Source organism: Lampetra fluviatilis, chromosome 5 (genome assembly GCF_964198595.1).
Source record: "Lampetra fluviatilis chromosome 5, kcLamFluv1.1, whole genome shotgun sequence".
Taxonomy (NCBI): Eukaryota; Metazoa; Chordata; class Hyperoartia; order Petromyzontiformes; family Petromyzontidae; genus Lampetra; species Lampetra fluviatilis.
In genome coordinates, this window is record NC_136279.1 from 9,668,921 (window position 1) to 9,686,135 (window position 17,215).

The following is a 17,215-nucleotide window of genomic DNA, read 5'->3' on the forward strand; positions in this document are numbered from 1 at the left end:
ATAACGTGGAATGCACACTGTTATAACGCGGGACGCACACTGTCATAACGTGGAACACGCTTGTTATAACGCGGGACGCACCCTGTTATAACGCGGGACGCGCGGTTTCTGAGCAGTTAACGACAAACCACTTGCTTGAGCTGCACGGCTGAGCAATATGGTACAGTACGCGGAATGATACAGTATGCGGTGACATAAACTCAGTGATTTGTTCCGCCATTATGCTGTGTGCGTACATCATATCTCACCAAACTTTATCGTTTCATCATTTATGGGGAAACTGTTTTCGCTTAATGCAGTACTTTTCAGGAACGCATCTACCACATTAAATGAGGAATTACTATTTCTTAATTGGAACGACTGCAGTTCTGATTAAGCAGGAGACTGCTTAAACATTTTTACATGGAACGTTTCTTAATTCGTAAAAAAACCCAACAATAGTTCAAACTGAGGAGGATGCACACCCTTCAACTGAAGTTATCGAGATTGATCCCTGCCAACATATAAGTGAGTCTCCAATGCTTTCATAAGGCAGTTTGAGGCAGACCGCAGGCCTTCAACCTACACAAGACCGAAAAGACGTGTGATCACAAAAAAATATCAGTCCCTTGCAACTATCGGACTCAACAGCTACAAGGCGATGTAAGGCTCTTGGTACGGATGTTTCCGAAGCTCTAATTACTAAGGGTACGTTTAAAAAAAAAATGGATGGGGTAGCTATATGTGGTCCGATAAAATCCAGTTTCTGATGTGGTGGCCCCTCCACAATATTTGTGGGGAACACCGACCTAAATCATCACTGGCAACAGCAACAACGCACACCATCGCCCCCTATCGTGAAAACTTGGCAGGACCCTCGGTGAAGCTTCCCTGGGTAAATGAAAGCATCATAACGATGGTGTTAATGTGGGAGCCGGGTACCTGGGTCCTGCAAGTGAATCAACATCTCATTGAGCGAGGCCACCTCGACGTCCTGTGGCGCGTGGACGACCATCACCACCGCCCCGAGCACACTCAGCAGGCAGCCCAGCCGACCCAGGTGCTCCAGCCTCTCCCCCAGCACACACCAAGCCAGCACCGCCCTGCATGCCACACCATTTCAGCCACACCACTATACAACCAACAGCTGCGAAAGAAGTTCAACATAATACAACCTAACGCCAGCACACACGACACTAGCACCGCCCTGCATGCCACACTATTTCAGCCACACCACTATACAACCAACCGCTTAACAGTAGCACACAACACACCAGCAACGCCCTGTATATTACACCATTTCAGCCACACTGCTATACAACCAACTACTTAACAGTAGCACACAACACACCAGCACCACCCTGCATGCCACACCATTTCAGCCACAACGCTATACAACCAACTACTTAATAGTAGCACACAACACACCAGCAACGCCCTGTATATTACCCCATTTCAGCTACACCGCTATACAACCAACTACTTAACAGTAGCACACAACACACCAGCAACGCCCTGTATATTACACCATTACAGCCACACCGCTATACAACCAACAGCTGCAAAAGAAGTTCAACATACATACAACCTAACGCCAGCACACACGACACTAGCACCGCCCTGCATGCCACACCATTTCTGCCAGACCGCCATACAAACAACAACCTAACACCAGCACACATCAAACAATCATCTCCCTGCACGCCACTCCATGCCACCACCATAATCGCCACCATTATATGTAAGAGCACAACACACCAGCACTAGACTCCATACTGCAGCACACCTGCCACGACACCACCACACCACCTCATGGAGGAGGAATGCAAGGGGGGGGGTGGTGGAGAGAGTTGCTAGATCAAGTAGTGTAGGGAGGAGTGGGTGAAGATATGGGAGGATGTGTTGGAGGTTGAGGAGAAGCGGACAAAGTGGAAGAAATGGAGGGATGTGTGTGTGTGTTGCCTCGCACCTCCGATTAACACTGTTGGATACGTACGGTGCGAAAGAAGTTCTACATACATACAAGTGGATGAGGTAGTGGAAGGTTGAGACGAATAGAAATGAGGAATTGGATGAGGTGGCAGGCAGGTGTGCCGGGAGGTGACGAGGTGTGCTTCTCACGTGACGAGGATGCTCAGGGCGCCCAGCGGAGTGACGAGCGAGGCCGGTGCAAACGCGTAGGCGGCGAAGTTGGCCGCCTCACCCACCGCCACTGCAGCCAGACACAGGACGTGCGGCCGTTACACTCCGCTGGGGAAAGTGCGGCTAGCGAGTGGCTTCTAAGGCCAGCATGACGCACAATGGGGTGGGTGGTCTGCCCGGTAAAAACATGCCCCACCGCCTTCGTGTCCCCAACGCTAATATTTAACCCACACCATGTACTAATTTAAGGCCGAGTCGACTTAGGGGAGGGCCCAGGAGTGGTTCAGATATTTCGTCACCGATGTCGGCCTTGGTTGGGAATCGAATTCGGGGGACGGGGATCGTGGCGCAGCTCATCAACCACTGCGCCATCGCTCCCCCAACATGCAGGGGCACCCGGGGACACCCATAGAGATAAATACAAGGATACGCGAGGGCACGGAGATACGGAAACACATGTAGGGTCAAAGAGACATGCGGGGAGATGCGCTTAGGAACACACACAAAACTACACATGGGACGTTCACGGAGACACAGGCACACATGCGACATACAAGAGAGAACCGCTAGACGCTCACACAGCTAAACACACGTACACCTGAACACACCACGCATATATAAACCAGAAAACACAAACACATATACCATACTCAAGAGACAAGCACGGACTACACACATCAGAACTCTCACATACACACAAACGATGCACACAGAATACGCGAGAACACACACGATGCTAAAGATAGAAACACAAAGACATCCACAGGAGATGAACGTGGACAGAGGCCCAAGATCGGACACGCGTGATATTGCAATGATACACACGAGACACACAAAACACATGCATCAAAACATGGGTACATGGAGGCAGACACACACACACATGGATGTATCCAGAGATACATACAGGCACACAGACATTATAAAGTACAGAGGCACAGAGACACACACACGCACGCATGTACACGCTTGTTCGTGTAAACACCAACACTAGCCGGCGACTTCATATTTGTGTTATTATTATTTGCAGATTTTATTCCTATTAGTGGGTGGAAAATGCACATTCTTATTGAGATGTGGCCTCACTTGTTATAAGCCCTGCCCACCAGAGCCACTCCTTTAGGTAGGCATGACCTCCGTCACCTAGGAGACAGAATGCGTCAATTGCAACACACACAAAAACTCAAGATCTCTATCTTAAATCAATTCTGTGCGTTGTATATCCCATGGAACACGTCTACCGACCATGACACGTGTGCAGCGTGTTTAACGACTTAATTTTCATGCCAACAGAGAGATTGGTAAACACGGAAAGAATGGCCCATCGCGAGGACTGGAGTTTAGGAAGCCCTGCGATGAGGAAGATGCCGTAAGTTACACATAAGATGAATAGGAATGAAAAGAAGAGCAATATGCCCAAGTGGCCAGGTGGCTCAAGGGTCAGAGTGTTGAGCCGGCACCTGTGTTTGAACATGGGCAGCTGCCACTGATTAAACAGAGCTGTGAACGTCTATCAAACACATGAGGGCCAACAATCTTGGTGTACTTGTACATCAAACTTTACCCTTAAGTCCCATGTCAAACGAACTGTGAGAACCTCTATTTTCCACCTGAGAATCATATCCTGGCTCCGTCACATCCTAAACACCGCGGACACTGAAAGACAGATCCACGCATTTGTTTTTCCCGCTTTGACTGTAATGCCCTGCTTTTTGGAACCACAAGAAAGCTCCTAAACAGGCTGCAGTATGTTCAAAATGCGGCCACCAGGGTGCCAACTGATACACCCTTGAGGGAGCACATCACATCTGTGCTCCTGTCCCTTCACTGGCTGCCTGTCCGTACCAGTATTGATTTTAAGATTCTCTTACTGGTATTCAAGGCGTTAAATGGACTTTCTCCTCCCTACATTCATGACCTCCTTCAGCCATATATTCCATCAAGATTATTAAGATCACCGGATTGTCCATTGCTCACTGTCCCACGTCTCGGCTTCACACTTGGGGGTGGCGGTGCCTTTTGTAATTGCGGCACCAAAACTCTGGAACTCGTTGCCCTTCGAGGTCAGGACTTCCAAGACACTGCAAATCTCGACTAAAAACAGATCTGTTTAAAATGGCTTTTTTTCTTTAGTTGTTTTCAAAGTCTTTCTTGCATCTTCTTTCCTGGGTTGATGTTAACTATTTCTGCCTTTTCATGCATAGCACCCTGAGAACGATTGTTTAAGTGCACTTTATATATTTAAATTATTATTATTACAGTGAAGTGTCATGAGTCGATTAGTCTCAGCCCAGCCACCAATGACTACAAACAATAATGATCACATTAAATTTGGCTAAATTCATCTCTGAGAATCGTAAAATATCAGTTTGGCTGTGATGTATTGAATATTAGTCGATGTGCCAAGTCAGGTGGTGGAGTGCTGCCCACTCATGTGAGTGGACTGGTGTCAATTGGAAGGATCTCTGAGATAGCTCTGCTACATCTGCTTCTGGGGGCCAATAAATAACACAAAGAGTCTCACAGCTCTGACAGTTCCAGATGGATTTGTCAATTTATGACACAACGCCAATACAGCAATCGGGAAAAAAAAGTTGTAAAGAGACAAAACATTCGGAAAAGAATAAAATACAAAACTATATAAAAAAAATTTTGAATACAAGTTAAAACAAATAGGCAAGAGAACAAGGAACGTAAGAGAGGAAGGGAAAATGAGAGGACAGTAACCTTGATAAAAATGGAGAGCACTGTCCGACATTCACAACCACGTCACAGTCTGACAATATCTCACGTGGCAGCCAATGGCAAAGTGCCTTACTGACCGGCGCGTGTAGAGCCAGCACGAGCCAATCGCATGAGGCCTTTCTTCTTGAGGATGAAGCTGACACCGATGAAGATGGTGGAGGCGAGTGCCAGGCCCAAGCCCAAGAACGCGGAGTTGTGGGGCCTCATGTGGCCGGGGGTCATGGCCATGGTAGGGATAGCGGTTGAGCTCCAGTTGCCGGTTCCATTGTTGGCGGAGCAGATGAACTGGAGACCTGATGACGAGCATAGTACAGCCAAAGGAGGCCCTAGAGACACATGGTGAGGATGGGGGGTGGGGGGGAAATTAAGATACAAATGAGATACACATGGGAATACATTAGCCGAGCATAGGCAAGCACATACACTTTTCTACCTTTTCCTTATCATCTCACTCTACACACCCCGACAAGCAATCTCCCACCGCTCCAATCTTCTTCTCACCAACACCTCTTCGCATGCTCTCTTACCTCTCCGTCTCATTTCACACTACTCCCAGCAACCAAGGCCTTCTTTTTAAGGTCTCAGCCAACCTTCGCTTAGTGAGAGGTCACTCATTCTCCTCTGCTGCCCGAAAGATCTAGAACTCCCTTCCCCCAGCCACCCGGTACCATCAACCCCCCTGCCCCTGTTCAAGTCCAGGCTCAAGACCCTCCTTTATTGTCTTCTGCCTGTGACTCACCGAGCCGCTTCGATAAAATAAATACGCCCACCAATTTCTGTGCGGCATTTTTGAGATGTCGTTGGATTAGAAAGCAGATTGTATTATGTTGTATTGAGGTGGATGCCTTGTGACTCGTCGGTCCTGCTCTGGCTGCTCCAACACAGCGAGGCACATCGCAGTCGAGCACAGGGTCACTGGGAGAAGCGATAGCATTCAAAAAGCGCACAGAGAATTGCAACGACACACCTTATCTAAAATGACATTTATATAGCACCCTATTACAAAATGCTTAACAACAATGATAAAATTGTACGTAAGATGACAGTGGTTGAATTAAAGAGTGGGGTTATACTGGTAGGAACGAAGTGGACCAGACCACCAATAGATTATATCGTCCGTCCGTCCGTCCGTCCGTCCGTGTATCAACATCGACCCCTACTGCAAACACTTGGCAGGACCCTACAAAAACCTTTTGACTCAGTGGGGCTTTCCTGGCTTAACAAGTGTAATAATACATTATGTTTATATTCTTTGGTTATTCGTTCCTACCAGCCCACCCCGCAGGGTCCTGTTTAAAAGTGGTGGTGTAGTTATGATGACAGTTAGTAGGACAGGTGGGAGTGGTTAAGGAGGGGTTCGGGGTAGGCCTGGTCATAGCTGGGGGGGGGGGGGGGGTGTGGAACATTCTCAATCAAGCAATTTGTACGATGCGCGAGGGAGAAGAGATGGATTTCATGGGAGGAACGGAAGCCGGTCAGTTAAAACGACATTTACCCAGGAAAGCATCTGAAGACCTTGTGGGATGTTTGACCAATTAAGCGGCAGTGGAAAGCTGGATTCAACGGTAATGGATAGCCAGGCTCCATCAACCCACCCCCGCCAGCTTCCTCCACTCCTGCACACCCCTACCAAAGGGCACATGCCCATCCATTGTATAGCATTTAAATGTGTTCAGCCACCGAGGCAGAGCCTTCCTGAGTGTACGGCAAATCTGGGCGACCGCCCCGGACTCCGCGCTTTGGAGGGGGGCCCCCACAGCAGTGCGATTTGCCCCGGGTCCCCGCACCCCCACGATGGACAGCCCTGCATCGAGGGGTTTTCTAGACACATATATACACAAGACGTGTAGAGCAGCCGCTTATTACGTTGATTCTGCGTGTGGGAGGAAACTGGAATGAGCATAAAAGCCAATGTAAGGAAGAAGATTAGAAAAAGATTACCCTCCGACATTTTCCTCCAAATTATGTCGGCAGCCTTTTTGTTTACGGTTCAGATATCGTGTGTATACAGGCAACCCAGGTTGTAAGCCTCATAAAACAGAGCACATCGTTTGAACACTGACAAATAAACACATTCAATGAGACATGAAGAAAGCCAACGTGACAATACATTGATACACAGGCAATGACGCAAAGACGGGCCCCACATGTACACAAAATGAAACTCATACACAGAATGACATACACCGACACACACGCAACACATTAATATACACACACAATTACATACTTGATATACACTTGACACCCACTAACACGTACCCTACCATAACAAACACACACAAAGAATAACAAAGAAAAACAAAGACAAAGATAAATATCCCCCATATAGCCTTAACAGACTGTAGGGGAAAGTGCTGTTAGCAAGCACCTATGAAGGCCGGAATGGTACACAAGGGGGTGGGTGGCCAGCACCACGCCCGACCGCCTTTGTCTCCCCAGTGGCGATGTTTACACACCGCACCAAGTACTCATTTTAGGCTGAGTCAACCTAGGGGAGGCCCGGAACCGGTACAAATAATCGTCACTGGTGTTGGCCGTGAGCGGGAATCGAACCCGTTCCGCCGGGTTTATAGCGCGCTACACTATCGCTCCCCAGAAAGAACAACACGCACAATAACATACACAAGCGCACAAAGACAAAGACACACACACACATTTACACGTGACATTATGACGTGACAAAGGACCTTGGACTCCGTGCCTCCCAGAGATATCACATGGGCTAAATGCAAATACCAAAGTACGCCCCCCCCCCCGCTCTTCCCAACACCTGCCCGACGTCACTTTGTCACACCACGCTCACCTGAGTCACCAAACTCATCCGCAATGTGTACTGTGCAGCTCTGTGTCAATCGAATGCTAGGTAAGGGCCCCCACACGCAGCGTGGGGTCATGGGATGTTTCCAACTATACTTCACCGTTCTGGTCAGTGCAGGTTGGTGAGAGCGGGGAACGTAGATGTGACCGCTTAAATGTACGATACAACAATGGATCTTCCTTCGCTACCTTCTGCTGCCCAGTACATACCCCACCACAACATGCCCCATCAGCCTATAAAACACCTATCATGCATGTTAACATAAAACTGCACATTTTCTTTTGGGACCGTGTTATTTCTGACTGTGATGAGTTTCTTTGTTCATTGTGCTTGTACACAACTGCCAACGCAGCACCACCAAATAATTTGTCATGCACTGTCCAGGCTCAATTCTGTTCTGCTTAGCGATTGAGATCTGACAAGATCGGGTGCATTCTGGGCGATATGCTCATGGGGAATCGCTGTAGTCATCACTACAAGGCCATGCACCACATCGAGCCAAACTTATCGCAACTCCGAATCCCACACACCACATTACCACTCTCACAAGAACACGGCGCACGCACACGGCAATCGCAATGGACACCACCCGATTGGACACCTGAGAAAAAGAGCGCCATAGTTCATTGGATTCCATCAGTCTGAATAAAAATAAAGATTCTGACCATTCAACACAATCACTATAGAACCACACACACACACGTTACCGATCCCACCACACTCGCCGCCATATCCCACCACAAAATCTTAAGAGGGACTCAATTTAGGCTGTGTTAACCTTTGTTATGGCCCAGGCCAGGTTAAGTGGCTGGGATGATAGAAGTGCAGTAAATACGCACTACACACCAGCACAGATCACTCGCAACGTCTCAATGAGTCAAGACCGCAGAGACATTTTTAGGAGGTGCTGCCTTGGATGTTTGGCAAATTCTATGATTATGAGTGTCCTGTGTAGAAAGAAACCTGAGTACCCAGGAACAAAACAATGACACGTGTGAGTAGATAACACCAAAAATGCATCCTACGCATGTCAATATACTGTACTGTGTATACGTTCAGGCAAGTGTTGTGATATACACAGATGTTTAAAGGGATTTAGTGCGCGTGTTAACAAACACATAAATTGCACAAATAGAGAAAGGGCACAAAGGCACACTACCGACATCAACTCAAACGCACCGCACATTCACACCAACATCCCCCATATAGCCTTAGCAGACGTTAGAGACAAGTGACGTTAGCGAGCACCTATGAAGGCCGGCACCGCACACGAACGGGTGGTGTGGCCAGCACCACGCCCGGCCACCTTGGTCTCCCCAGTGCTGATGTTTACACACCACACCAGGTACTCATTTAAGGTTGAGTCGACCTTGGGGAAGCCCAGGACTGGTTCAGAAAATCGTCACTGGTGTCTGCCGTGAGCGGGTATCGAATTCGGCTCGCTGGGTTATGATGGCAGTCTATCCCTAGGACAGCCACTGCCGACTTCTCCACAAAGTGGCACTCGTGTGTTTAGTCCCCAGAAGGATCATCGGCTGAGTCAACCAGCAACCAGGATTTGAACTTGCAACTTTCCGATTGTAAGCGACTTGGTCGACCATTTACGGTACAAAGAGGTGGTGGCTATGGACGCCTGTAACCTAGAATTGTGGAGGCGAGGGTTGGTGGGTCACACAATTGTTGTGAAACTCCCTTATTCTGGCTCGCCAGGAGAAGGCAGTACAGCAAGTGGACAAGTCGCCATCTGTTTACATCTGTACGGGGATTGGGTGTTGCCCCCTCGCACAGCGTGGGTTTTCTTCGACACGTATAAACACACATTAATTGGCTGAAAACATCTTAAAATAATAACCCAGTGTGCCTCTCCTGGCTAAACAGGTACATTATTACTTAACTGAGCATTATTATCAAGAACACGTTAATTAATTATTACTTTCCAATTATGTTATTGTATGTATGTTGAACATATTTCGCACAGTGCTAGCCAATGGTGCTAATCGGAGGTGCGGGGGAAGGAAAACAAACGAAACACAAAAAGCAGTTCTAATTATTACGGCTGAGCCACCGGACCGGCTTGACACGCACACACTTGCACGCAATCTTATCTACGCATGCACAGGCTCGCACTTGCACACACGCTACTGCCACGCATGCGGCCACAAAAGCACGCACATGTATGTACAGAACACACATGTGGGTTGATACACAATCCTAATACACTCCTATAATCTCCACCAGGGGTGGGGAACCTTTTTTCTGCCAAGGGCCATTTGGATATTCATAACATCATTCGCGGGCCATACAAAATTATCAACTTAAAAATTCGCCTGTTATATTTGGTCAAACATTTAATTAACTCGCCACTAATGCGATGGCTGGAACTGCTTCTCATTGGTGAGGCGTGGTGATGTTAGCTGGTATTGATGATGTTGCTACTCGCAACTGCTTTTCCAGGTTTGCTCCTCGAATTTCGAGTCCCGCCTGCGGTTGCCTTGGCAGGTCCAGACCCAAATGATTTCACGGGCCTCATACGGCCCACAGGCCGGACGTTCCCCACCCCTGATCTACACTTACACAGTCAATCAGACGATCACTTATGTGCACACATTCACACTTACACTCACACGTATAGGCACACACAGGATTGTACTCGTATAACATTCATACAGACTCAGATTGATCACCGACTTTCACACATTTAGGCACACATACACACAGTATGACGAGATGAGATAGATGGTTGGAGCAAGCGCTGCTAATGAACACCCATTACGGTCGGCATGGTACGCGAGAGCGTGGTGTCGTCAGCACCCCGCCTGACCACAATTCTCTCCCCATTGTCTGATGTTTCCACATCGCACTCATTACTCATTAAGGTTGAGTCGACTGAGGGGAGTGCCAGGACTGGTTTATATCACATGTCACTGACGTTAGCTGTGTCTGCGGGTCAAACTCAGGTCGTTTGTAGTGCAGTGGACTAATCACTGCACCACCACTTCCACAAAGACAAAAATCCTACATATAGCCTTTAACAGACTGTTGGGGCAAGTGCTGTTAGCGAGCACCTATTAAGGCTGGCCACGGCACATAAGGGAGCGGATGGGTGGCCAGCACCACGTCCGGTCGTCTTTGTCTCCCGAGTGGCGATGTCTGTACACCGCACCAGGTAGTAATTTGAGGCTGAGTCGACCTGGGGGATGCCCAGAACTGGTTGAGTTAACAGTCACTGGTGTTGGTCGTGTGCGGGAATCGAACTCGGGTTGCCGGGTGCAGGACAGCACGCTAACCAGTGAACCATCGCCCCCCACACATAGCCAAACCTTGAATCTGACAACCAAATTAGCCCTTTACCAATCCACTGCTGAATGGAAATCTTTCCACGCCTTTTGATCGTGGGGTATTGTGGCCACACTTCACCGTGCTGGTCAGGAAGGGTTGATGAAGGTGGCGGTTGGGGGATGCAGATACTATTCAGATTTCGCTCACCAATGTTCGCCATGGCCAGGAATACAGCTCAGGGTTACCAGCTTCATAGACAAACGCCAATTATGAAATTGATATGAATACAAAAAAATATGGCTTCCAATCAGCATGTTCTCGACGCCAACTGCTCTCATCAGTGGCGAGTGATATCTTAACAAGTTCAGGCCCCCTGCCATGACAAACTCGCACTGACCAGAGTGGTGAAGTATGGTCAACAGCCCTCAAAAACAACGTTGTATGAGGATTAAACTTGTCAACCGAGCCAATGTCCTACGTAAGAATGTGAAATTTCCACCAACATTTCAGGGCCAACAAAAATGAGCTGCACTCAAGGCCCATAAACTTAGGTCACCGTCCTCTGTCCGTTTTTAGGGCATTTAAGCTCCAATAACACTACACTTATCAATACTGGCTCATTTCTGCAGCAATATATAGTCTTACAAAGACAAAGCTCCTCTGTATACCCTTAACAGACTGTTTGGGCAAGTGTTGTTCGCGAGCACCTATGAAGGCTGGCACGGCACATGAGGGGGGTGGCTGGCCCCATGCCCGGCCACCTTTGTCTCCCCAGTGCCGATGTTTACACACTGCACGAGGTAACTCATTTAAGGCTGAGGCGACCTAGGGGAGGCCCACTAGCTCGTAGCGAGGTGCGCTAACCACTACACTGCCACTCTTCATCTTACATACAGACAATAATAAAAAGATAAAAATAAATCGGACCACCAAAATCAAGCAGAATGCACCTGATCTCATCATATCAAGGAAGCTAAGCAGAATTTAAGCCTGGAAAGTGATTGGATGGGTGACCGTGTATTAAACAGGTTCTTATAGTCTGCGAGGAGATGTTGCCGACAGCATAAGGCGGTGAAGCTAAATATGTTATGTGTACTTCTATGCTCCCCGCTTTCACTATCGCCATCTCGCGCTGACCAGTGTGAAGAAGTATGGTGATATAACTCCCATGACCCACAGCTAATGGGGAGGCCCTCATCCAGCAATGGATTAACATATACATTATTGGACCCCCAAAAATGCCATCCAGAGGGTTGATTGGTTTCACTCATAGGGCCGGATCAGGTTCACTCAAGTCCCATGGTAAATACTTTGAAATACATAATCCCCAACATCTGAGAACCAAGTACTGTACTGTAATTTGCCTCCACAGTGAAGTACAATGCTAAAGCTGACAAATTCCAGCTACCTGGTGGCTGAAATTTGGCTTCTATCAGCTTGGATGATTGTGGTTGTGACAGTAATGCTTGTGATGATAGGTGGTGGTAGTGATGATGGTGGTAATGGTGATGATGGTGGTCGTAGTCCCACGCCGGTAATCTAGTGCACAGGAGGTGGGGTTTGTGTCAAGCTCATCTTGAGGCTGTGAGACTCCCACCTTCAACGACTGCCAAAGTGGTTAGTTTGGGATAGTTCTACAGCAAGCACACAAATTAACCACAAGTACAGATTTAAGTTGTGCAGTTTTTTTTTCTGGCACACAAAAAGTTGAACAAATAACTGAACAAGTATCCAAAGTAGGACCAATCTGACAGTCTGAGAATTCTGCGAGAGTTCGATATTAATATAAAGAATATTTTAGAAAGGTCAAAGTATCTCCAAGCTCAATTGATGTTATGTTGGTGACCACACATCTGTCTTGGTGACGCTGAACCACTGGTGGTGGACATTCCATATTCCTTTGGTGGCACAAGTCTACCCAAATACCAACCACTCTATATTTAGATACTTCCACCAATTTTCCGAGCTTGGCAAGTGACTAACTAAATGAGGGCGTGGGTGTGTGTGCATGTGTCAAGGGGCAGTATTATCACCCAAACACAGTTTGTTTAGCTGGCAACGGGGGCGATTCAATTATTTACTATTGTGCAACCCTAAGCACAAAGAATGCCACGCGACAAAGACCCACGGATAGCCTTCACAGACTGTAAGAGCAAGTGATGTAAGCGAGCACCTATGAAGGTCGGCTAGGCACAGCAGGGAGAGGGTGAGTCGCACCACGCCCAGCCACCTTTGTATCCCCGTTTACACATCACACCAGGTATTCATTTGATTCAACTTAGGGGAGGCCCAGGACTGGTTCCGATAATCGTCACTAGTGTTGGCCGTGAGTGGGAATCGAACTCGGGTCACCCAATTCGTCGTGCAGCGTGCTAACCACTGCGCCACCGCTCCCCACGTGTCTTTGTCTACAATCATGCACACTCTCATACGCACACCTACACTCAGATTTACAGGAATTACACTCATCTACATTCATGCAAATACGTATTAACACTCATCTAGGCCGATAAACTTAAACACTCATGTGCACACACCAATACACAAACGCCTATGCTAGCACTCACCTACATTCACACAGTCACATCTATCTCAGAACTTTGCTCTCACCGACACTCAAACACGATATAATAAAGCACGTATACTTGCCACTGTACATGTATGTATATTGTTGCACAACAGGCGAACACACGCACACCTATACCTTAGCACATGTAGACAAACTTACGTAATTATTAACTTTAACCGATACGCCTACATACAAACACTATCTATATACATCCCTATACAATATCACGAAGACACACCGATACAATACTGCATTACCAAGACACACCTGCATACAACGATTTATCAATACACATATATAGCTATACAATAAGTAATTATATACCAAGATACACCTCGTTACACACACGCCAATGAATTAAAACACCCACCTATATACACACCGACACAATATTACTAAGATACAGCTGTGCTCTCCTACGCCAGGACAATTACAAACACACCTGTATAAATATGGACGTTTCTATTACCTTACTTGTATATACACACACACGTCCGTTTGTAACTCGCACACTCATTATAGGGCCTCCCCTAAATACACCGCTCATCCATTCTAGATTTGAAGCTTTCGTGACTGCAATGATTCATACTCTTAGGTTATTTCGGTAAAGTCACGTAGGTAAAAATGAAAAATAAATAATAATAATAATAATAAATAATAATAAAAATGAAAATAAATAATAATAAAATACCGCTCATCCATACCATCAATAAACACACAATACTCTGTTTTTTTTGGTAAAGTCACGTAGGTAAAAAAATAAAATAAATTAATTCACGACGTTTCGGGCGCAACACAAGCGTCCTTAATTTGAAATGTTTTACCAACGTGACTTCACCGAAAAAACCAAAGAGTATGAATCATTGCAGTTACGAAAACTTCAAATCTAGAATTAAACACGCAATCTCTGCCTACACACTAATCACACACACACAGTACATAAAGCTACCTTATACATTATGCCCTCACCTAGGAAACGCGCCTGTTCACACACCCGTCATACACTCGCACACTTACACACACGTAGATTTACACTTACACACACGTAGATTTACACTTACACACACGTAGATTTACACTTACACACACAATATCAGTGTACACATTAACTCGCATATACCTTACTGCCGCAAACGTTATACGTTATCCCATCCTGTGACCTTTAACATACTCTTGGGGCAAGTGCTGTTAGCGAGCACCTAGGAAGGAACGGGACAGCTTAACGCACATCCTACACCAAGACAAACTCACACGCCCCATACAAACTCATTGTACCAGCTCAACCACACACTATTATACACTCACACACCAACCTGCTCACCTACAAACTCAGCAAACACTCACTCACAATCTCACCTGTGCCGCACACCAAAGTCGCCGCTCCGCATGTCTCATCCATCCCAACTCGGGCACAGCAGCAAAATTACCAAACAAACGAAATTATATCTGAACCAAAACTCTTTGACGAAAATTAATCGGAGCAGTTTTCACGACACCAAAAAAATAAATATGTAAACCGAAGCAAATGCACGACCTATCCACACCACGGCACGGAACGCGGAATCCGACGCGAGCCTTGGACAACCACGGAATGATCAACAAACAAGATCACTGCGAGCAAAATACACGTGGCCTGTGGCCCCACCTGGGCGTGACGTCACCGCACTCATGACGGAGCTACGCCCCCCCAAATCCCCCCCCACCCAACCCCCCCCAATCCCCCCCCCACCCAACCCCCCCCCCAACCATTCCCCCACCCAACCCCCCCCCAACCCTTCCCCCCCCCCCGCATCTCCCCACCCAACCCGTTTCCCCCCGCATCCCCCCACCCACCCAACCCTTCCCCCTCCCCCGCATCCCTCCACCCAACCCCCCGCCTCCCCCACTCAACCCGCCCCCCCGCATCCCCCACCTAACCCCCCGCCCCCCCACCCAACCCGTCCTCCCCCGCCCCCCCGCATCCCCCACCCAACCCCCCCCGGCCCCCCCGCCCCCCCACCGCATCCCTCCACCCAACCCCCCCGTCCCCCCGGGCTCAACCCCCCAACCTCACCCCGCCCCGCCCCCCAGCAGCGCTGATGTCTTCCGGAAGCGGAAGAAGATTCCGGTAGAAGTCGAACAAACAAACAACAGCCCCCACCCCCCACCGACTTTGTTGTTGTTGTTGACAGCTCGCGCGCCACTTCCGGAAGATGATTGGTCGAGGTTGATCCAGGAGACGTGCCCACGTTTACAGAGTTGTGTCTATCTCTGTATCTCTGTTGTGTGTGTGTCTCTCTCTGCTTGTGTGTCTGTCTGTGTGTCTCTCTCTGTGTCTGTGTTGTCTCTATGTGTGTCTACGTTGTGTGTCTCTCTGTGTGTGTTTGTGTTATCTCTCTCTGTCTTATCTCTCTCTGTGTCTCTCTGTGTCTCTCTCTGTGTCTGTGTTGTGTGACTCTCTCTGTGTGAATCTCTCTGTGTCTGTGTGAATCTCTCTCTGCTTGTGTGTCTGTCTGTGTGAGTCTCCGTGTCTGTGTTTTGTCTCTCTCTCAAATTGAGTTGTACCTGATGACGGTTGCTTGTGTTGCAATCGAAACGTCGTACTCCATTATTTAATGTATTTTCTTTCTACTTTCTCCGTCACTTTACCCTTCGCTTCAAGTGGCCCCAAGTCTTCGTCTTCCTCTTCCGGAAGAGGCCTTTTTCTGGAAGGGCGACTCCGTTTTGTTGGTAGCGTCTTCCGCTTCCGGAAGAGGACTTCTTCTGGAAGGGACGAGTGGGTTTTTGTTGGTAGCGTCTTCCTCTTCCGGAAGAGCAGAGACGATTGCTCGCTCGAAGAGCTGAGCGACTCACAAAACACGCAGAAGATGCTTCTTACAAAGGATTAAGAATGCAAAAAAAAATAAGCCTCATCAAACACCCACCGTCATATGTGCACAAATATCACTGCAGTAATAGAAACTTACAACACATCTTCCCCTACCGGCAAACGTGTTTGTTGTTTAAAAAAAAAATCACCACTGCATCTTCCGGCAGACGTCTTTCTCCTTACACGCTGCGATTCTCTCCGCCGTCTCCTCCTCCTCGTGCATCGCTTCTCAGCCCGCGATTGAATGCCTCGCAGTTGGGATACCGAACGGGCTGAGAGAGCAGAGGGAGATGATGGGTCGTTGTGTTTATAAGCACCTCGGCGCACGGGGATATCCGTGTAGCTGCGATGGCCGAGTGGTTAAGGCGTTGGACTTGAAATCCAATGGGGTCTCCCCGCGCAGGTTCGAGCCCTGCTCGCAGCGAATATTTTTATTTGTGAAAATTAAACTGCAGTACCCACAAACCGTCCATTTAATTCGTCCTCTATCATATGTCGTGTATAAATTGAGAAGCAATATGTGCGTAAATTCATACCGCTGTGGCGAGATGTTAACTACCTTCGCTGGGCTTTAAGATAATATTTGGTTTTGGTCCAGACCCTGACTCATGTAATTTTGGAGTTTGAGTGTCTCTCTCTGGATTTTTCTCCGTTCCTCCGGTTCTGCCTTCCACATGATCAGCCACTTCGTTGAGCTATTATTTGTGGCCCTGCCGTTTCTGAAAAAGATATATATCTCAGTGGGCCTCACCAGATAAAAAATAAAACATAATAGTTTTAAAGCCAGGATTGACTGCGCAACAGTTTTTGGACGTATCAAAAGGGAAGGTGT

General features: G+C 47.8%; 1 protein-coding gene and 1 non-coding gene across 3 annotated transcripts in view; one reads left to right on the forward strand and one right to left on the reverse strand.

Moving 5' to 3' along the window:
- The window catches only part of LOC144932529 (magnesium transporter NIPA2-like), a 23,476-nt gene extending 7,272 nt beyond the window's left edge, over window positions 1-16,204 (reverse strand). Inside the window, exons 1-5 of one of the 2 annotated variants that reach the window (XM_078856707.1) lie at window positions 16,080-16,204; window positions 4,944-5,192; window positions 3,208-3,264; window positions 2,101-2,191; window positions 922-1,082 (exon numbers count right to left, since the gene is read on the reverse strand). In XM_078856707.1, coding sequence (XP_078712833.1) covers window positions 922-1,082; window positions 2,101-2,191; window positions 3,208-3,264; window positions 4,944-5,094 — 460 coding nt within the window. In that variant the 5' untranslated portion in view covers window positions 5,095-5,192; window positions 16,080-16,204. Of the gene's footprint in view, window positions 1-921; window positions 1,083-2,100; window positions 2,192-3,207; window positions 3,265-4,943; window positions 5,193-14,891; window positions 15,062-16,079 lie in introns of those variants that run through there. The other variant, XM_078856706.1, reaches the window with a different exon arrangement.
- Window positions 16,205-16,725: 521 nt separating this feature from the next.
- Window positions 16,726-16,807, forward strand: TRNAS-UGA (transfer RNA serine (anticodon UGA)). Its single transcript has one exon. It is a non-coding gene; the product is annotated as a tRNA-Ser (tRNA).
- The last annotated feature ends 408 nt before the right edge of the window (window positions 16,808-17,215 follow it).